Source organism: Paramisgurnus dabryanus, chromosome 5 (genome assembly GCF_030506205.2).
Source record: "Paramisgurnus dabryanus chromosome 5, PD_genome_1.1, whole genome shotgun sequence".
NCBI lineage: Eukaryota > Metazoa > Chordata > Actinopteri > Cypriniformes > Cobitidae > Paramisgurnus > Paramisgurnus dabryanus.
The window spans coordinates 32,814,145-32,837,545 of NC_133341.1; the positions used below are offsets into that span (position 1 = coordinate 32,814,145).

General features: G+C 36.6%; 1 protein-coding gene across 2 annotated transcripts in view; it reads right to left on the reverse strand.

The window, feature by feature from the left end:
* The window catches only part of srrm3 (serine/arginine repetitive matrix 3), a 50,130-nt gene that overhangs the window by 16,704 nt on the left and 10,025 nt on the right, over nt 1–23,401 (reverse strand). For both annotated transcript variants that reach the window (XM_065251147.1, XM_065251146.1), the window contains exons 2-10: nt 17,701–17,927; nt 7,502–7,603; nt 5,229–5,357; nt 4,936–5,013; nt 3,279–3,347; nt 2,699–2,734; nt 2,555–2,602; nt 754–861; nt 456–615 (exon numbers count right to left, since the gene is read on the reverse strand). In XM_065251147.1, coding sequence (XP_065107219.1) covers nt 456–615; nt 754–861; nt 2,555–2,602; nt 2,699–2,734; nt 3,279–3,347; nt 4,936–5,013; nt 5,229–5,357; nt 7,502–7,603; nt 17,701–17,915 — 945 coding nt within the window. In that variant the 5' untranslated portion in view covers nt 17,916–17,927. The remainder of the gene's footprint in view (nt 1–455; nt 616–753; nt 862–2,554; nt 2,603–2,698; nt 2,735–3,278; nt 3,348–4,935; nt 5,014–5,228; nt 5,358–7,501; nt 7,604–17,700; nt 17,928–23,401) is intronic.

The following is a 23,401-nucleotide window of genomic DNA, read 5'->3' on the forward strand; positions in this document are numbered from 1 at the left end:
TTGCCAGTTAAAGCTTTCCAGAAATCAATGGTTTCATACAAAATCTAACAAACCGTCAATCTTTCGGCCTTTGCATGAATGATGAACTTCTGTAAGACTATTATTTTACATTAGCTGAGAGACCCACATGAGAGCCAGATGTTTCCACCGTGTAAGAAAAAAATCCTGTCAATCTTCAACATTCATTCATTCTCTTTCTTAAAACTGAAAAAGTCAAAATGGCTCCTGAATATAAAGCATAACCTTCATTATAAAGAACAATGATGGATATTTGCCTCAGATTTTCACCAAACACAAACATGAGAACAGAAAAACTCACGACATGGAATCAAAGAAGATCAATACATTAGAGTAACGCTCACACGGATCGAATCAGTTTGTGGGCGAGAGAGCGAAAGTTTATCTGACAGTAGACGTTTGATACAGATGAAGTTGAAATAGAGAAGACTACATACATCGTTGGCTTTATCTCCCTCTGAAGAATCTTTTCCGTTGCGGACACGAGCGCTGTGGTTGCCGTTCTGCCACGTGATTGGCTGGTCAGTCCTAGGAGACGGAGGTGGACTGTGACATCCTTCCTGTTTGAGTCTGTCGTTCCTGCACTTCACATCTGATCTGGATTGAGAGACGTCACAGTGAATGACTTTAGTTTGATCTCAGTTAACTAATACAGAATCATATTATGACAGGTTTCACTGTAGCCTAACTACTATTTTAGTAAAAGCTGTGATGACCACTACTCTGATGTCTCACCTGCTGGGGGATTTGGAGACACTGACTGTGGATGAGACGGATCCACTGCGAGAACTACAGCAGCTTCCTCTGTGATGATCGACTCTGTCAGGAGACTCCAGTGATAACCTGCAGGTAACACAAAATGCTGGGTTATTTTCAACCAGGTCAAAAAGGGGCGAACCAAGCCTGTTGGGCTGTAATTAAACGGTTTCAACACAAAATCAGGGCTGGACTGGGACAAACAGTTGGCCCTGGACTTCAGCCAGACTCGACCCACTACATTTGTGCAAACACACAAAACTAAAACTTTGCATAAACAGCCTAGAATAAAACATTTCTCAGGATTAAGTGTAAATAATAGTTTATTTGTTAATGTACTTTAAAGTTTTACTTTTTTAACTTATATTAATTATTGATTTTGAAGAATAGATGAATAGAAGAATAAAAATCACTATTATTAAGCAGAATAAATAATTTCTTTATTTATTAATGATTTGATATGAATTTTATTCAATCCGCTGGCAACTGATAGTAGTATTGGGCTAATATAGAATGAGTAAGATTTATTAAGGCCTTATAAAGCGAATTGGGGTAGGAGGACTATATTATTTCACAGCATATTTGTTGTTTGGCGTGAAATATAAAAAGGTCAACACGCTATGAATAAAAAGCAGCTAATTTTTTATTTTATTTTTAATTATAAGGGCTTTAGCACGGGCTACTTTAAGTCGCAATGAAATTTAAATAAAAACTGTAATTTGTTTTGGAATATTGTGGTATTTTTTGCAAATGACTTTTTTTTATTCATGTACCGTCACGTCATAACCTTTAATCAAACATGCAAATCGCTACTTCGGTTTCATGTTGACTTTAAACTAGTCTTTAAACTTCTTTAATTTTCAGACATTTGTAGTTCTGCCGTGAGTGCTTGGCTTTTTATTTTTCTCCTTTTCTTCATAATTACATTCAAAGATCGTCTTAGATTTTGTCAGTAGGTTTCAGTAAATTGCTGTCGTTGAACAGCGCTCGCTCTGCAGATGAGGTGTTTTCGACTATGAAGTGCTTCGCAGACTGAACGGCAAAAGGTACAACAAGAGGACAGCTTGCAAATGGTTCTTGCAGTAAAGTGATGTCATACGTCAATCAATCTGTGCAGCGCTGCAAGAAGTCAAAAGCAGCTACTGTTTGAAATATCTTGACTCTGATTGGACAGTGCAACATGCACACATTCAATCAACTCGCTTGTTTACCTCTCAGTCTCGCAGCTTGCGTCTTTTACCCAGTGACAAATGCAAAGGTACTATAGGATGTTTGATTGATATAGCAATATAATTACATTTATTAACTTTTAACATGGCAACCAACCTAAGAAGCCCACGAGCCACCGCAAATCTCTTGGTTGTGCCTGTCCAAAATACTGGGTTGTTTAAGTCATTTTTTTCTGGGTTAATTTAACCCAACGGCTTGGCTCGTCCATTTTTGACCCAATGCTGGGTTGAAAATGACAGCTTTTTTAGGGTATCACCGTGGCACACTTCATCACAATGAAGCTTTAAATTTTTTTATCTCAAACCAGAATGAACTTGATAGTTCAACACTCGAGTGAGTATTAATAAGCGCCAGACAAACAGCGATGAACATGAGGGACAGGTGTCTCAATCACGTGCAAATCCACTAAAACTTTGGGTGGCCTCCAGGTGGGACTGGATATTATCTTAGCAATTGAATAAACAATACATTTTCATGCTGTTTTAATTCATTCTTACTGTCTGTGATGCTGAATATTCTCGAAATGAAACAAATAAGAAACATCTCTCACCTCTTCTGTTTGTTCTTTTCCTTGTGTTTGATTTTGGGGCTGCCAGATCTAAAATGTGATAAATAATGACTTTCCATAAAAATGCAAATTCAAGTATGACACACATTAGATGTTTGAAGAGAATCTAACATCATCTTGGGTTACCTGTGTCTCCTCTTTCTTCTGCTGCCAGATGTGGATCTGTGAGAGGAGTGATGTTGGGTGAGATATTTGACAATTACACCAATATCTCTGCTGTTTAAAGCTGTGCATTAATCTATACATGTGATTATGAATGTAGACGACACTTTAGTTTTATTCTGCACAGCTACAGGAGCAGTGAAACCGGCTCATGAGAACATCAAAGTTTGTCCAGTTTGTTTTTTCTTAGTTTATTTTACAAATAATCTAAAATATATGTATTTTTTTGATAAACAAATTGACCCCATTAGCAAGTTTTTTGGCTTGTTTTAATCACAGATTCTTAAACTAGACTTATTTTCTTAGGTCATTTTGCTCATCAAGAAAATACATGTTAATTTTTAGATATTTGTACTGAAAACAAGACAAAAATACGTCTTGACAAAAAATTCATTTTTGGCAATGCACTGATGGGAATTGGTTTAAAGACTTGCTGCATGTGTAGAATACTTGCACACATTTGCATCATCTTTCTCTTGCATCAACACAAACACACTGATGTGCACAAACACACACATACACATGCGTGCATACACACACACACCTGTCTCTTTTGTGTTTCTTGCTGCTTTTCTTCTTCTTGTCTGTGCGAGGTGGAGATGAGCTTTCTGTTCTGTAGGACATAAATATCACAAATAATCTTTTCTCATTTAACCTCTCTCAGTTCTTTCATCAGTGAGTATCTTCACATTAGCTTAAGTGCTGCTTCAAGCTCTCTCACAGTTTTACTTTCAGTTTTGTTAAAGATCTCAGTCCTCTGACTGGGCATTTAAATCATCACGTAAATCATCTTCTGCACTCTTTCTCTCTCACAGATACAGAGATGAGCGTCTATTTCACGACTAAGACCACTTTGACAACTCACAACACCATTCCTCACACATGTCAATCAAACTCGCTGCTCGTCCCACAAGATACACCTCCTCACCTACTCTTGCACACCTTACAAAATAAGTCACTGACAGCTGCTATAATATAATGTAACATTTGTGATTTATCTTGTGCTTATGCATCCGGTCCCAACTGTACCCGCTCCGAGTGGGACCAGAACCAGCGATGGATTCCAAATGAGAGTCAGAAGCATTAACAAGAAGGATAAAGAACACAATGCTGTACCCGCTCCGAGTGGGACCAGAACCAGCGATGGATTCCAAATGAGAGTCAGAAGCATTAACAAGAAGGATAAAGAACACAATGCACACCATTTCAGACACAAACCGGCATCCATTACACTTACAGAAATGTTTATTTGGTCAGAATAAACACTGCTGCTGCTGAATATAAGTCAATGGCTATGTTTACATGCACAAAATTTTCTCAAATCTGATTGCAGGTTACGAGTGAACAGTGTACATGCACGGTAAACATTGCAATCTGATTAAAATGTTTGTTTACATGTACATTCTATAAAATCTAAAGCAAGCGTCTGCGCAAGTGCACAGCCAGGGTTGCCAGATTCGCGTATAAAAACCATCCCTATGGACATTCAAAACCAGCCCAAAAGCATCCCAATGACTGTTCACAGCCCATGAACAAAATGAACAGAATCCTTTCATTGTAAACCCGCAGAAACTCCTGAAAATAGTTTAAACAGTAGCCCAAATCTGAACTCCGCCAAATAGCCGGGGACTTGGCAACGCAGCGCACAGCATCTCTCGTGGAGTCCATGCTTTAACCTCTGGATAAATGTACAAAGTCAAAGCTGAGCTGGAGAAAGATGTTCTTAAGAAGTTTTCAGATGTAGGCAATGAAAACACACTTTTCAGAACTTTAAGCACAAATCTTCTGCGCATGTGCACAAGGTATATCTGATTGAAAAAATACAACGATCACGCGTTTACATGCATACTTTCTCATGATGATCAGATCACAGATTGGACTACACCACCCCTTTTAATACGATTAACATTTGCATCAGATCAATCTCAATCGTATTGATTAAGGTGTTTACATGATTACAAACGTAGCTAATGATGCAATCTGAAGAATGGATTATGACGTTTATCATCAGAGACCAAACTCTGACCCCATGCAACATAACAGCAGAACGATGAGACATTTGACATGTTAATCCTGGGACACACTGGACGATTTTTAAATATTAACCCTTTTTAAATCCATGGGAAACCACTTAAGGAGCTCTGTTTTAGGATTCTGCAGTACATTGTTCATTCAAAGAGATTATTTATGAAGAAACTAACCGGCTGTGTCTTCTTGTCTTCTTTTTCTTCCTCTTTTTTGGTCGAGGGGAGCGTGAACTGCTGGATTTTCTCTTGGATCTGGTGTGAAGGAAAGAAAATGAAGTATGGCAACACATACAATACACATACGTGTCTAGATGAATCTTCTTCTACTTATGTTTGTAAGTGATTCTTATTGAAAATGAAAGCATTAGTTGATCTCTTACACAGCTGTCTGTGAACGATCAAGCTAAACTTGTTTTGCATGTATATCTCATCAGAGTGTGTTTTTTCAAATGCACTGTGTGTTGTACCTGTAGTCGTCACGAGCAGCTGAATTCTGGTCATAATATTCTCCATCCCAGTCGTAATCTTCTTCATAGCCATCAGCGCACACGTGGTTTTCATCATGACCTTCATCCTCGTGAGACATCATTGTGACCCTGCACATACACATGATCAAATCAAATTAGCTGATTAATATATGTGACCCTGGACCACAAAACCAGTCATGTGGGTTGATTATTTAAATAGAAATTGTATAAATATGCTATTCATTGATGTATGGTTTTTAGGATGGGACAGTATTTGGCCGAGATACAAGTATTTTAAAATCTGATGGTGCAAATAATCAAAATATTGAGTAAATCACTTTTAAAGTTCTCCAGAGGAAGTCTTATAGTCACAATAATAACATTTTGATATATTTATGGTAGGAAATTTACAAAACATATTCATGGAACATGATCTTTATATCTTAATGATTTTCGGCATAAAATAAAAATCAATAATTTTGTCCCATACAATGCATTAGTTGGCTATTGCTACAAATACACCCATGTGATTTAAGATTGGTTTGTGGTCCAGTGTCACAGATCATTAGTGGTCAAACATGAATATTATACATTTAGCTGTCAGAATGTTGTAATGCTTTCTTAATGTTGAATGCACTTTAAAACAAAGAAATTATTCTAATCTTTTAGAAGATAAACCCAAAATCGTATCTTAACAATGTCATGGGCACAGATTTACCTAAACTAACCCATCAAAAGTCAGGAAAGTTCTTCAGGGTTATGATTAAATAATAAATTTTTATGCACACACACATAAAACATTCATTTACCTGACTTACCCTACATAAAAAATAAGTTCTCAAAAAGACAATCAAGGAGGAGAGAAAATGTGATGTCACTGAAAGTGTCAAAAGTCAGCAATATACTGTAAGATATCTGCAAACAGAAATTTCTGCTTAAAGGAGCATTACACACGTAAAAAAATTAATCTTTATTGAAAGTGTGTCATATTTGTACTCGAAATGTAACATACATTTCAGATTTGGTGCCTATTTGACCGAGAAAAGGGGTGTTTGTAGTCTCACCCCCTCAACAAAGATATTAGACTTCCTGCTTTCAATGATGCAAAATGATGATTTTTACATCATTGAAAGAAGGAAGTGCAACACTGAAATCTGTATTTCTCCTGTCTCAGCACCAACTGAGGAAATGATGCATGACCATTCAAAAACATGACTGGGGTTCTAACTATACAAAGCTTCATGCAAATACGTGAAGTGTCCTTTTAACACACAAACATACAACCATTTTTTTTGGTTTAATGGTCCATAGAACCTTTAACATCTGAAGAACCTTTCTGTTTCACAAAAGATTCTTTATATTAGAAAGGTTCTTCGAATTATAAAAAGGTATGAAAGAAATTATTTTTCTATGGCAAAGGTCCTCAACCACCGGGTCGCGACATAGTACTGGGCTGTAAACAGGGTGCCACCGGGTCAAAAACTTCCTGGAAAAAATGTGTATAATAGCTACATAATAGCATTTTCGAGGGGTTTGCCCTTTAACAGCTGTTTCCACTTTTATACCGGCCCACCTCCTCCTTCACTGCTCATTTTTTGGGGCTTGAGCCTTACGTCAGATTCGAGCTGCCTTTAAGGACAGCAAGCCAAGTTCGATAACCATTAATTATTTAGGCCGAATGGGCAGGTGAAGTCGTAAAACAATGAAAGTAAAAAATCTGCCAAAATATGGTTCTACACTTCTACTAAAATGAAGTCGTTATTTATTTTACTAATGGATGGTTCTTTGATCTTTACTTTCATTTAAAACTTTATACATTTCGCAAAGGAGGTTTTTCACCATTAACAGCCACACACCCCACCACACCCCTGGTCCGCAACATAATCTGAATGTAAAAATATTACAAATGATTCTCATTAAGACTTTTAAGGGTGGGGTTAGCAAAATAAGTTGACATGCAGTTGCAAAGTTACTTTCATCACAATAAGGCGTTAGTAGATATTGAGCAAAAAGTCTGACTAATACTCCAATGACTGAAGAAGTTGCAAAGTTACTTATCATTACACTAGTAAAATATCTAAAGTGGACTATTGAAATAAAGTATTACACAAACGAAAATAAATCATTCATTTTTGTGAACAAGTCATAGGATTTCTCATTCTTATACAGATAAATACTGCAAGATGATGTGTTAATAGTATAGGACAGCAGCGCGCATCTTGTGTGCTTTAATTATTTGTGAGGTTGAACACTGTAGAGCCCTGTGTACTTACGGTGGTCGTGGGTTCGATCCCTCTCGCATTATCACACCCTCTTTCTCCATCAGCATCTGCCGAAAGGTTTCAACCTTCTGTTTGATCTCCTCCTCAGTATATCTGCAAGAGTAATATAAGAAAGGTCACTCGAGAGACTCACACATACACTATAAACACACATTTATAACCCCCGAAGAATCATTTATCAGTGGTGTTAGACACAATCCTCTGAACTCACATCAGTTGGATGAGCTAGATAATGTGAAGGTCATAATGTTCCTCTCCCTCGCTCTCTCGTTCTCAAAATATCAATGCAACAACTCTATACACAAGGAAAGATTTTCTCAGAACCTGTATAATTTAGTTTGTACTACAGCACACTATAGACAGAAGTACAATACATCTTAATTTTACAAAACATAACCTGACAACCCACACTGTCAGAAAATATGGTCCCTAGCTTTCACCGGGGCGGTACCTTCTCAAAAAGTACACCTTTGTACCTAAAGAGTTCATATAGTCCTTCAAAGGTGCATACTGGTGCCAAAGAAAGAATTTTAGTATCATAAAGATACATATTACTACCAAAAATATACACATCTGTACCGAAATGGTACATATTACAACCTTTTTAAATGGGAACTGACCCTGTGACAGGCTGGGTCATGACATATTCACATTTGTATATGTGATTTGAGTGTCCATATAATTCTTGGTGCACTATGACAAATGACTGAAATGGTCATTTTCTTATTTAAATTTGCAATGCCAAAGTCAGAGATCCAGGCTGAAAATGTGCAAATGCATTCAGCAAGGAAAGATTTATTTTGCCAGTCATGTGGATAGTAAACAGGCCTTTCTCCTTTCCCCCCGCATGTGTCCATCAGGTAAAGTGATTTCTGTAGCGTGTGTGTGTATAGGAATGAGGAGTGCAGTAATAACACATGAGATGTAAGAAGTTGCCTGCAGGTGGCACTGATGTCACTGAATGTTGTGATTCAGAAATCTGTGGGTGGTAAAGGTGACTTCTGCGGAAATAAAGTTGAACATTTGATAGTGTCTTAACCTTTTCTGGGATACAGAAATAACATGCAAGGCAATATTTCTCTGTTTAAAATCCTGTGTTTCAGTGCTTATATTGACAGATTACAAAATGTCTACTGGAGACTCAACCATAATAGGACAAAAACATGTTACAGGATATGCAACTTACAGCATAACAGATTGCAAAACAAACTTTTGGAAACCAAATATTTTAGTTTACATTAATAAAACTAATTTCAGTTCAGTTTGTAAAATTGTTAAGACTCTGAGAGGAGATATGTTTTACATTTGAGATGCAGAGACTATCCATTCAACATCACTGCTGATACATTAAAGAGATCTTTCTTAAGGGATGGCAGACTACAACTGTACTTGTTTACCCAATATTTTGAATTGTGTGTTTTCAGGATCACTAGAGGCATCTCATTGGGTTTTTGGGGCAGATGTATCTGTAGCTGTTATGTGAAGGTAAATGTGTCGCATGATGCTTGTGTTGCATGGACTGCTTACACCTGCTGTCTAGTTAAAGGAGGCTGCTGTAACCAAGGGCAACCATTGGACATTCAGTTCAGCATGGCATTACAATAATAGGTTTTATCAGCTATGCCCCAGAGCATCTGCACACAGCAATGCATGACAAACAAGATTTGTCTGTAGCAAAACTAAAGATTTTTGCTGGAGGGGAGGAGGATAACGCTGGGTCATCAAATCCATTCTGACATATGCACACATGCAAAAATGACTTTTTCTGTCATATAAAGAGAAGAGATGCACACAGGATATAATGAAAATCTTGATTATGTTAAACAAAATGCTTTATGCAATAAAGAAGAACTTATACCGTTGTGTACAACCTCATTACATGCATGCTATTTAAGTGATGAGTGACCACTTATTATCACACAGAAAAAAATATGATAATTTTGCATTTTTTTAACCAGTTTTGCATTACAATGAAATAATAAAGGCAAAAAAGTATTTATTGTTGCAAATTGCAGACTGTTACGCATAACAAAGACTGTAGACACTATACATTACACAGTGTACAATAGTACAAGTATGCTAAAGCACCAACTATCTATTCAGGTGTAGGGAATGTAAAATACACACATTGGTGGAGATGTATAAGACCTTATTAAATCAATCAGATGATAATGAGAAGAGTAAAGGCATCATCATTAGCAGAAGACTCCTGAGACATGAATGCACTTTTGTTTAGCCAGCAGTTCATCAACAGCTGGGATTAACCTCACATTAAACTACAGTATCAAACCCTACACATCAATACTGATGAAAAACAGAAGACAGTTTGTTGTTTCCACATCCAAAGATGGGAAAACCATTTTTATATAAAGAACCTTTAAAGTCTGAAGAACCTTTTTGTTTCAATAAAAGTCCTTTGTTGTGAAAAATGTTGTTTAGATTATAAAAAGCACTGAAAGAAATGGTTCTTCTATACTCTCAGAAAAAGCTGTCACTGGGACGGTACCTTTTAAAAAGGTCCTAATACATGTATGTACCATTTAGGTAAAGATGTGTATCTTTGAGGTACCTAGGGATGGGACGATTACCGGTTTCACGACCAACCACGGTAAAATGTCCTGACGATTAGTATTATTGTTTAAAATGTAATTATCATTACAACTGTGTTTGATTACCGTGATTTTGAAAACTATGCTGTAAATCCTGTCCAGCCAGAATCAGTTTGACACAGGCATAAACATGCAACATAGTTTTTTTACACAAGAAGGCATTTAAGGGATAATGTATTGTATTCATTCACGGTAAACTTATTAGACAGATAAATTTTTTTTTACCACAGAAATAATTTCAGGGACATTAAATATTTAAAGTTCTTTTTGAACATTTCCATCTTATTTTAACAAAACCATGATAATATTGATAACCGTGATAATTTTGGTCACTATAATCATTTTTCATACCGTCCCATCCCTAGAGGTACCAGTAGGCACCTTTTAGGTACAATTGTGTACTTTTTTAAAAAACGGTACCGACACAGTAGGCACGTTTAAACACAGCCAAATAATCAGTTTGTAATCTTATTGATGGCTCAATTAGATTGAAAAGCATTCATGTTAATCAATACAATTGAGATCGATCAGATGCAAATTTTAAAAGAGGTGGTGTAGTCCAATCTGTGATCTGATCATCAGGAGAAAAGTATGAATGTAAACGCATGAATCGTAGTATTTTCTCAATTGGATGCAAAAATATCTTCAGATTTTCCGCAGTGTTCATGTCTTTCAAACAAATGAATATACAGTAATAGTATCGTGCATTTCAAAAAGTGTGTTTTCTTTGCCTATATCTGAAAACTTCTTAAGAAAAAACTTTTTCCAACTCAACTTTGTACATTTATAAAGAGATAAAGCGTGAACTCGACGAGAGATACTGTGCACTGCGTTGCCAAGTCCTCTGCTTTCCCAAATTTGGGATACCTTTAAACGGTTTCAGCAGGTAGGTTTTTTTCTGTGGGTTAAAGATGAAAGCATTTTGTTTATTAGTTCTTGGCATTTGGGCTGTGGATAGTTATTGGGATGCTTTTGGGCTGGTTTGCATAAGCAAATCTGTCAACCCTGGCTGTCCGCTTGCGCAGATGTTTGGTTTGGATTGTACATTCTAAACGAACATTTTAATCAGATTGCAATGTTTAGGGTACATGTTAACTGTATTGTCGTAACCTGCAAGCGGATTAAATTCAGTCGGATTGACAAAATTTTGTGCATGTTAACATAGCCAGTAACAACTTTTGTATTTTCTTGTTTCTTTATTATAATATGAGAGAGAATGATTCTTTGACTAAATTGTTCTTCTGAAGCATCACTGTGAAGTTTTAAGCACCTTATTTTTTAGAGTGAATGTCCCAATCCAGTGATAAAACAGGAAAAAATACAGAGATCATTGTGTGTCAAGGTTCCGAATTTGTGTCTGTTTAGAGCACATCCCCAATAAATGCTTTGTGCTTTTATATGACATTTTAGCATCTCTCTCCATTCTGATCAGAGTACTTTAATAATAGCTCAAATTATGAAGTTGAAAAGACAAAAATACTCTTTTATATTTTCTTTCATCTTGTCTATAATCAGGGGAAGTTCTGGACCAATAAGCGCTTGTTTGCATAATCACAGGCCTTAAACAAGACTGGGAATGTAATTACTCAACGAACAGCTTTGTGTTTCCTCACTGGAGTCACGTGGAAGACATCCGCCATCCATCTATTGATCTTCTCTCCTCCTATCATCTCTGGGGAATGTTTAAATTATACATGAAGCTTCATCCTGGTCTCCATCTGTCTGTCTCTGTATCTCTGGACATGGAGAGGTCTGATGGATTAACCGGAGAGCTTTTTTAAAAAAGCAACACTTCACTAATTGGTTCCTGCTGGGGTGTAAATGCCACACGACCAACTATAGCTTATTCATGTAGAAATGACGCCAGAAAAGTAACATACTTAGGAGGGGTTAGGATCTAGTTCGAATCACTGACAAATCTTATGAAGAATAACGAAGATGCTTGCCTTATATATATCTCTGCTTTATGCTGCATAAGAAAAACAAAAATTGCCAAACGGCACTAATAATAAAAGACGTAAAGTGTGTCTGTGTGAACCTAATCCAGCTGTCTATTTAGTATGTCGGGGGTTGTAAGGAGGAGGTTACAGGGTTAAAGACTTTATCAGCAGGGGTGTCACGTGCACCATGAGAGAAAAAAACCATGTCGCCATTATAACAAATTTTACTCCCCCCTGCTGTTGCCTCGCCCCTGCAATTACCCCCTTCCTCCTCAATATTTGCCCTTCTGTCAAGGAATAACTTTGAAACCCATTGTTTCAAAGAAAATAAAGATGTTAAGTTACCCTTTACCTCATATAATGAAAAGTAGGGCTGTCAAAAGATTAATGGCGATTATTTAAAAAATAACAAAATCAAGATTTGCATAATATATTTGTGTGTGTGTGTGTGTGTGTGTGTGTGTGTGTGTGTGTGTGTGTGTGTGTGCGGCCGGGTAATTATCACGTTGGGGGGACCAATTGTCCCCACAAAGATAGGAATACCAGTATTTTTGTGACCTTGTGGGGACATTTTGATGTCCCCATGAGGAAACAAGCTTATAAATCAAACAGAATGATGTTTCTTGAAAATCTAAGGTATCAGACAGTTTCCTGTGATGGTTGGGGTTAGGGAATGGGGCAGGTAAGGGGAATAGAATATACAGTTTGTACAGTATAAAATGCATTACGTCTATGGAATGTCCCCACAAAACATGGAAACCAGAATGTGCGTGTGTGTGTGTGTGTGTGTGTGTGTGTGTGTGTGTGTGTGTGTGTGTGTGTGTGTGTGTGTTTGTGTGTGTGTGTGTGTGTGTGTGTGTGTGTACCTGGTAATTATCACGTTGTGGGGACCAATTGTCCCCACAAAGATAGGAATACCAGTGTTTTTGTGACCTTGAGGGGACATTTTGATGTCCCCATGAGGAAACATGCTTATAAATCAAACAGAATGATGTTTTTGAGAATGTGAAGTATCAGAAAGTTTTGTGTGATGGTTGGGGTTAGGGATTGGGGTAGGTAAGGGGAATTACGTCTATGGAATGTCCCCACAAAACATGGAAACCAGAATGTGTGTGTGTGTGTGTGTGTGTGTGTACCTGGTAATTATCACGTTGTGGGGACCAATTGTCCCCACAAAGATAGGAATACCAGTGTTTTTGTGACCTTGTGGGGACATTTTGATGTCCCCATGAGGAAACAAGCTTATAAATCAAACAGAATGATGTTTATTGAAAATGTGAAGTAGCTGAATGGTTTCTGTGATGGTTGGGGTTAGGGAATGGGGTAGGTAAGGGGAATAGAATATACAGTTTGTACAGTATAAAATGCATTACGTCTATGGAATGTCCCCACAAAACATGGAAACCAGAATGTGTGTGTGTGTGTGCGTGCGTGCGCGCGCGTGCGCGTGTGTGTGTGTGTGTGTGTGTGTGTAATACTGACAGATGGCTGATCTCCCTCCCATCTCTAACATTCTGTTGAATATCATCATCATTAATCTGATAACTATTACCCAGAACTCCTAACACTGTGAGAGGAGAGGTGAGATCCATCATGCATATGTATATCCTGCACTTTTACCACACACTAATGATGTCCAGATTTCTTACAAAAAATTTTGTGAATATCTTCCTCACTCCCTGTCCTTGATAACTCTTACACTAAATGTGATCTTGTGTTTAAGCAAACATTGTAAACCCGAACAAATGTACTTCATTTTTATGGCAACAAATTTCCTCAATTATTTAAAGTATTGTGCACTAAAACAAGAGTTAATTTAACTTAAAATTTATTTCAGCAAGTTCAGTAAACTTCATTTTAAGTTGATTTAACTTAAATTTTAAGTTTTAATATCAATTCCTCGGTCCAACATATCCATTTCGTTAATCGAGTAACTTTTAGTGTTCCCATACGGCAAAAAAATACATTTGTCTAGCCAAAAGTATGTATTAAATATATGCCAAATACATTTTGCAGAAAGTAAAGCTTAATTTAATATATTTCTCATTTTGAAAATATTTTTGGTTTTAACCTTCATAAACTCAAAATGTATTTCAGAGCAACAAATACATTTCTAATTTTACAACCCATATGGCAAAAAAGTATTTTTTTCCTGTCCAAAATACACTGAAAAAAATGATTCATTCAATTTACTCAATTTTTTCAAGGTAAGTGGTTGCAATCAATTTATTTAAGCTACATTTAAACAAAAGTTTTTTTTATTTTACTTTACTTTACTAATCTTTTTTGTTTAAAAGTAGCTTAAAAAAATAGATTGCAACCACTTACCTTAAAAAAATGTAGGAAATTGAATGAATAATTTTTTCAGTGTATAGAAGTTTATAAAGTATATTTTGATTAGATACTTTTAACCTTTTTAAAACTTTTATGCTTACAGGTTTGTAAAATAAGCAAAGTTTTTCCAGTGCCATGTGAATATTACCGAGCCCCTAAGGTGACATTGGAGTAAAAAAAAAATTAAGTTTAGTTTCATGTGCTCACGTGAAACTTTCATGTGCAGAATTATTTTTTTTACGTTTAGTTTCGCGTGCTCACGTGAAACTATCGCTCGCTCAAGTGAAACTATCGCGCACTCACGGTTGCTCCATGTCCCCTTAGGGGCTCGGTAGAATATAAATGCTTTAAAATATATATTGTTTTTTAATAAATTTCAAAATATACAAAAAATGGCCAATAAAATTTTTGTAAACATATTTCTAAATATATTTTTAGCCTTTTGTATATTTTGAAATATATTTAAAATTATATTTAAAAACATATTTTTCCTGTATAGAGCATTATAACACAAAATTGAATAAACTTGATTTATAGAAACACAAACAAAACAATAAAATACAATAAAATGTGCTGAACAAAGTTAATGTGTCAGGACCCGTCTGAAATCATGTGTTTTATTACATCTAGGGCCCTATCTTACAGCCAGTGCAATTGACTTTGTCAGTGACGCATGTATCATTCGTATTTTGCACCGGCGCACAGCGGGTTTTTCCCTCCACAGATGCACGTTGGCAAACTAGGGAATGAACTTGCGCTCCCTGGGCGGTTCAGCACAAAAAAGGAGGCGTGTTCCGGCGCAAACCATCCCTGATGCTATTTTGCAGTTTCAAAAAACAATTGCGCCACTGACCAGAAAAAAAGTTTAAAGTCAGTGGCGCGTTGCACGTGGTTCAATATGCTATTTTAAGGGCGCATGCTTGACCATAATGTATAGCGTGCACAACGCGCACACACTTTGCTTATCTAATCTACACAGATTCAACAGTTATTTTTGCAAATCATAAATTGTTACACTAAAAAATATTAACACATGAGATAAGGGAAATCATAGTGGTGAGCATTGTGGTGATGGTTTTTATTTATTGTGTGGCTGCGTTAAAAAATTCTCATGCAAATAACGATTAAAATATTTTCATAAGTTTGTTGTGTGGCTGTATTACGTTAATTTTATGTAAATAATAATTAAAATGTTTTCATAAGAAACCTTAATGTATATGAACTTGATTTGTAAGTGCACTTTGGGGTTGGACCTTGGTTGCGTTTCTTGGGTCCGATTTCAAAGCCCCCAAACCCTTTCAGCGGTGAGGGTGGACGCAGCGATGTCCTCTGCTGGCGTCAGGTCCTGAGGCAGATCCACCTCCTGTTACACGGCGTTCCCGATTTATGCTGGCAAGCTTGGGATTCCCCCGTCTCCTGACATCATTGTAGTGCTTGGCGCAACGATGGGGATGCCAGCTGATGAGACAATTGTGGCTATTTCCTCTCACGCCTGTTTAACCGACGCTGATTTGGGCGGGTTTCTCCCATCCCCATACAAAACAACTTCTCTGTCTTTGACTGCTCTTACAAGAACGTCGGTCTCCTCGGCTGTGAACCGCTCCTGGCGTGCGCCTAGTAAATCCGTCATAATAATAGCAACCCGCCATGGAACTTGCGCCCTTGCGTTTAAAGGGATTGTTGGATGACGTTCTGATTGGTTTATTTGACGTTACGCCCAAACCACACCTATGAATAATGAACCTACTTCAGACCAACCCCTTATTGATTTGCGCCCGGCGCAAGAGTTATTTCTCATGCCGGGAAAATAGCAACAGCGCCCAAGATCCGCCCACAAACTCACTTGCGCTTTGCGCTTCGTACTTGCGTTTCAGATCGTTAAAATAGGGCCCCTAGTCTTTGTGTTCGGGGTCCTGGCAGTACCATGTTTTATGTGGGAAATGTGTGGTTTTAGTATTGGTTTATTCTGACCACGCATTTCCCGGGTCTCGTCACTTTTTCCCCGATCCCTTACTTGTAATGATTTCCAGGTGTATGTAATATACTTTCTCCCTATTTAAGAGTCCTTGTGTTTGTTGTCCAGTGTGCGTTCGTCTTGTTACATTCCCTGTCGTGTTCCAGAGTCTTGTATTTGTGAGTATCGAGTACATTTAGTCTAGTTTGTTGTTTGTAGTTAAATGTTGATTCATGTTTAGTTTTATGTTAGTTTAGTGTAGTGTGATCCTGTCCTGTTTTACCCCCCCGTGGGTCTTTGTTTTTCCCCTGTTTGTCAATAAATTATTATTTTGTAGTCTGTCTGCATTTGGGTTCATTTCCTTGTTTAAATCCTCACATAATGTAAGGAAACACTGATCACCTGAACGGTGACTTCACAAAAATGATACTGTAATCTACAACAAAAAAACTGTTTATTTGTTTATTATATTATTAATAATATAAGAGCTTAAATCTCATGACATTTAATCAACAGATATTGAAGTAGTTCAATTTTTCATCAGTTCTTATTCTGTGAAAAAGCATAAATAATCAAAATATTCAAGCACAAAGGATTATGGGAATTCCTCACAACATGTATTAATAATTTTAAGTTTATTTTACTTGAATGTTTTAGTTTAATGATTTTTATACACTTAAAACTAAGATTTTATATGTATATGTGCAAAACACAAAATGTTAATTGATGTTTACTTCATTGATGAAACACAAAACAGGTGGTTTTGAGATGAGCTTTCTAAATGAGTAGTGTTTGGAGTTCAACTAAAAGTCCCAGATAATTGTGAGAAAGCTTTAGGAGTATGTCGACAGTATCACAAACACTTTGGAGCAATAAAATATCCTATTTTCCATTGTATGACTCTTTAAAATATGATGGCTACCTTGTCAAGTATTCAGGACACAAATGCAAAAGTAAACTGATGTATGAGGCCGATGTCCTGTGATGAGGGACTGTGATGAATGGAGGATCTCATCATCATTTATTCAATGAGCATAAAGCCAGAACTGAAGCTCATCACTTATCTGTCATTTATTCGGCCTGAAGGTCACACAGATATCTATTAATTAGAGACACTACAACCGGCTTTGAAATTCTGAACCAATAAGACGTGGGATGAAAAATTGTGACATCACATAACCTTCACTACACCAAAAAGGCTATTGATATATTCTTTAATCATAACCCTCACACAAATCTGATATACAGTGAAACATGATTTTGGCAAATGTGTGTTTTGGAAATGTTTGAGATTATTTGTTTTATGTTCACCTATATATAGGCACACAAACACACAGTGTCCTGCTGACTCACCCCTGCTCCTCCATCATCTCCTGTAGCTCCATACACTTCAGCTCCACCCTCCTCTTCCTCTCATGGTCCAGGATCTCACGGTGAGCTTTCTTCACCAGGACAGGTTTAGGGTGAACACCCTCCTCTTCTTCAGGCTCTTCTGCGGGGGTCTCGGGCTGCAGGGTGACCCCATTAGCACCTTCATCAGGAGAGGGAACCCTCGCCCCATCGTACATGGCAACGGCAGTCTGGGGAAAACAAACATTGAATTATATTAGCTAAAAAAGCATGCCCATTGAGAGCTCAGTCAACATTTTTACACATTAAACTTATACATTTTATGTACATTGAAAGCACACACATACAGTATATGGTCACTAAAACAATGTCATTTTGGTGACTGGATAACATTGAGCTGTAACTCAATCCACGCTGATTGAATTCAGACCAAAATATTTCAGCCATGCTGTTAGAATAATAAATTCAGTTTTGCTGAATGTACAGGATCTCTTGCTGTCTGGATCCAATCCCAGAATCTGTGCATCTAATGGACTCATATTTCAGTATAGAGACTCGGTTCAGCATCTTCACTTTATCACTGTCACCATTAACATTCACATGATAACTGCAGGTTTACTATTACGATACAATACTCAAACACAAACATTGCAATGAAACAATATTATTTTAAAGCAATAAACTATGAATAACAATACTGAATAGTTCACAATAGGCTGCTGAAAAATCCAGCTTAGACCAGCATGAGCTTGTAGCTGGTTTTAGCTGGTTTAAGGTGGCAGTAGCTGGTTCAAGCTGATCCTCCCAGCCTGGCAAAGCTGGTGAAGCTGGTGGGTAAGCTGGTCTTCAAACAGTCCAGCTAGACCAGCTTAAAAAGTGACCAAAACACAACCAGACCAGCTTGCTACACCAGTAAAACCAGCTAATACCAAGCAGCAGGATGCTACACAACCTGGGTGAATCTCATGAAATATGTCCAGGTTATATTGCACCAAAACATTTTTTATCAATTAATGATAAAAGTAATGTTTCGTAAGTTCACGGCTAGATGACATGCAGGAAGCTTTATGTTTGTTAACACACCGGGGATTGTGGGTAAAGTGATGAAGTGACTGAACAGTTGGTGAAACAGCTGGAGGTTTCATCACTGAATTCATTACACACTAAATCCTCGCCTCACCTCAGATATCCCTACATGATTTCCATCTCTGAGTGATTCTCTTTATCTTCATTTTATCTGACTATATATTTTAGTATCTATGACGTGACGTGAAATAACATTGAGTTGCTTAAGCCATTTCTCTTGTTCTAATAGAAGAAAAGAGACCATCTGATTTTATATTGGTCTACAAGTGCTGATATAAGAGATTTTGTAATGAGAGTGAAACACAGAGGTGATGCTATGAATTATGCAGTATGTCTACTTTTAAAAAGCACAAAAATAGCACACGAGTATTATCCCAGGACTATCCCTGTATGTCCCATCACACTTTGGGATCTCAGTTAATGTCAGACTGCACAATGCGAAAGACACACGCTGGAAAACTTTTTTTTAATAACAAGAGTTTATCACATTAAATTAATTACAATGTTGTTACTATGCTAAAAACCAAGTTGTGACTGCTGAGTTAACGCTATATGCTAGTTAATGCTATATGCTAGTTAATGCTATATCCTAGCGTTTAGGCTGAAGTTCTACTATTGAGGTTACAGTTACGTTTTGCAGGTCCATACTGAAAAAAACACAAACTTATCACTCAGAAACATCCATTAACAATCTCCAAACAATTGATTATTCCTCAAAATCTGATACAGACTCAAACATAAGATCTGTTTACACACACACAGAGCTACTGAAGGAGCTGCTCTGAGAAACAGCCAATCAGAGCAGAGCTCAACATTATTATTATAATAATAGACAATTTAATTCTAAAGGGTTGTAAATGGACATGTAAATATGACTCTGGATCATTTTTGCATTTAATAAAGCCACAAACCTTCTGTTTAGATATCAGAAAATTATTTAACAGATTATTCTAATGCATTCTTTGGCACCTTTAATATTGGCACAGTATGTTTGTTTGGAAGGCAAGACAGAAGATGCAGTGTCACAAAAACCGTCAAGAGCGTGACATGAAAAAAATGCAAGAGCGTTTTGGAAGTCGACTGCTTTCTATGCTTTTGATTCATTTCGCTGTATTGTAATGTCATCCAGATGGTTTTTGGAATGATGTGAGACAACAAAATTACATTTTAGTCGCATAACATCAATTAATGGAAATGCTGTTATTTTGCAATAAGTTTTGCCGGCTCTCTCCCCCTCTCTCTCTCTCCCTATCTCTCTCTCTCACGAGTATAATTAAGGAAACTGCTGTTGTTGTATCTGCTGAATTCAGTGTAAATTGTGCTGACACCCTTTGCTCAAAAAACAAATCAACAATTGCTTACATTTTTTTTAAAAGAACAAGCAATTAAGCAATGACTTCAGTAAAGAATAAATAATAATGATTTTAGATCCCTAAAGACTGCGGTCTATAACTCAAGAGGTTTTATATCCTCCATTCATCATTCTCTCTGAATTCATGATGCATTGACTCTGAACGAAAACATCATCCTTCAAACTCACTGCAGACCTCTGACTGGCCGTCTCATGTAGATGTCAACCTTTCATATCGTTTTTCATTCATTTGAAGTCATTTATTCTGATTATGACCTCATGCGTAGGAGTCCAGCAGTGTGGATTAAATCCATTGTGAGCGTATCAGCATCCAGCATTGCAGTAGAGATCATAAGAACAGAGCAGCGCTCTTAGATTCATATTGGCTTGGCTGTACTGAATCTACAAACAGCAGCAACCAGAGACAGAAAGATGTGAAGCTACATACTCTTGTGAGGACTATTAAGAGTTCTTTGTAGGGGTGAGCGGGGCACAAACTAATGCAGGGTTAATTGTAACATGGCTACTTTAAATATCAATATAGCAAGGTTGTAACTGATGTATTGCAGGTAACATACATTATTTTATGAAACTATATATAGTTTACATGAGCATATAATGAGATGAGTGGTGGCTTAACCCATTATTGTACTGTTTTTATTCAATTTTAATTTTAATCTCCAAATGCAAAAAAGTATAATTTTATCCATTTTAATTATTATTATTATTATTATTAAATGGTTGTATTTATTTGTTAAACACATGGAGGAAAAACATTAATAATACAGTATTTACACTTAATGCCATTTTAATGAGAAATTATATTTGTACCACTGTAGTTGAGGTCAAGAAAAATATTAATGACGCTGTTATCAAACTATTTGACATTTGAATATTAACACTTAATGACATGTTTATGACAAATTCAATTTGTATCACTGGTAAAAAGTTATTCATAAGTCAGTTATGTTATCTTGGTAATGACAAGTTGTCATGGCAAGTTTTGATGTATTGGTTTATGTCAAGTTGTCATAACAAAGAACAAATCTCAAACAATGTCATCTTTGCATTAAAAATGACATAATGACACTTAATAACCATAACGTGCATAAAATCTCCTTCATGTTCATGACACATGTCATGCCATGATTATAAAGGTTACATGTCAGTCTTATGAACACCCTTTCAAGTAAAGTGTTACCTAATTAACATTACTAAAGTAAACATGTTTTAGTTTTTACAAATTCTGTTAAACATCCAAAGTCATCCATAAAAAGTTGAATACAGCTGAATCGATACTTTTGTGCAAATTCACCACTTTAATGTCACAACTATATGTAATCTAGTTTAAACAGACACTTACTGTATCTGCTGGACTGGTATAGAGCTACACCATCTGCATTTCTAATCACTGTCAATCATTCAGTGCAAACACGCTTCCTATCTTTAAATCAAATGAGTCGTTTGATGAACCGTGCTGAACGAGTCAATTATTCTGGAGCACTTAACCCAATCAATGCTCACAGAATACAGGAAGCGAACAGCATTTAAAACAAAGATGACTGACATACATCGTCTTATATTGCATCAAAAATGGGTTAAGAGGAAAGCAGCAGCAGTTCTGAGCTCCAGAGACTCTGATGTGATGAATGATCTCATGAGCTCATGTTAGAAAGGATGAAGGATCGAGCGAAATCGCAGCGAGATCTCCTCATCTCAACTGAAATCAAATGCTGTCAATCTTTAATTCTCCCCAGACAGCAGACGACTCCAGGTCGGATCCACATTGGTGCTGCTGATTTCAGCCCGGATCCGGCCCGGAGTTGTCTGCTGTCTGTCAACATTTAACTAATGGCACCACACATCTAAACTTAATAATAATAAAAATAATAATAATAACAAACCTTGAAAACTACAAACACACACATACGCGTGTCCTGGATAGATTCCTCAGATATTTTAAATCAGATCCCACTGCTTTTGCTCCTGGAGGTTTAATTTATTCAATTATCTGTATAATCCTTTATAGAGTCTCTCACAATCGCTTTAATTATCCAATATAAATCCTGCGTCAAAGAACAAACACTGTTTAAAATCTGTTTAAGGACTTCTAATTAATACCCAGAAGTGTACCAAATGAATACTTAAATCTACTTTAAACTCTTAAATGAACTGATCTCTGGCCCTTTAAGACTCAAACTGACAGGCTATATACTTCAGTTTATACGTTATAGTCTATAAAACACTCAATACTTCCTCTTAACTGCAGGATCTCTACAAACTGAATTACGCGTCAATCCTTTCATCTCCAACATAAGACTTTTGCCCTTCGCTTTGAAGGGTGTAAAGATCAGTCGGGCGAAACACAAGTAGGTTCTTTTCAGTGCGGTGGCCTTTAAATCCGACTCAATCTCAAAGAATGAGTCAAACGAAAGACCATGAGATGAAGCAGAGTCCCCCGAGGGCAGCTGTCCTCCTCCAAACCATTTTAAGCTTTATTGCCTCTCTCAAAGACAGAGCCAAGACACTGAATGTGGAGGCCATTTTGTTATTTTCATTGGCAAGGTCCTCTTGCTTTTCCGAAACAAATCGAATGAGGACACAAATCTGGTTTCTTGCTTTATGTTCAAAAGACAGCATTTTCTGTGTGATTTTGCCCTGTGTGTATTTTTGTGAGATAAGGGTTTAATTGTTTGAGCTTCAGGTCCAGAGTGTCTGAGGTCTGCCAACACAAACATTCATCATCTGAACAGCCACAAAACACCGAGCCAGCACATCAATTCACTGCAAGGCACAATAACACACACACACACACACACACACACAAAAAGATTGCCTTTCCCCATACGGCAAAGGAATTCATTTCTCTGGCCAATAAGATGTTTTAAATATATGCAAAATACATTTGGTAGAAAATAAAGCTTAATTGAATATATTTTTGAATTTGAAAATATATTTAGTTTTAACCTTCATATATCAACATATATTTCAAAATGTATTTCAGGGGTAACAAATACATTTGTACTGTTACAACCTATATGGCAAAAAAATTATTTTTCCTGGCCAAAATATAAAAGTTTATAAAGTATATTTTTTGAACCTTTTCAAACCTGTTATGTGTACAAGTTTTTCTTCCAATGCAACATGAATATAAATGCTTTAAAATATAATTTAAAATATATATATATATATATATATATATATATATATTAAAACATACAAACAATGGCAAAAAATATATTGGTGAAAAATACATTTTGTAAACAT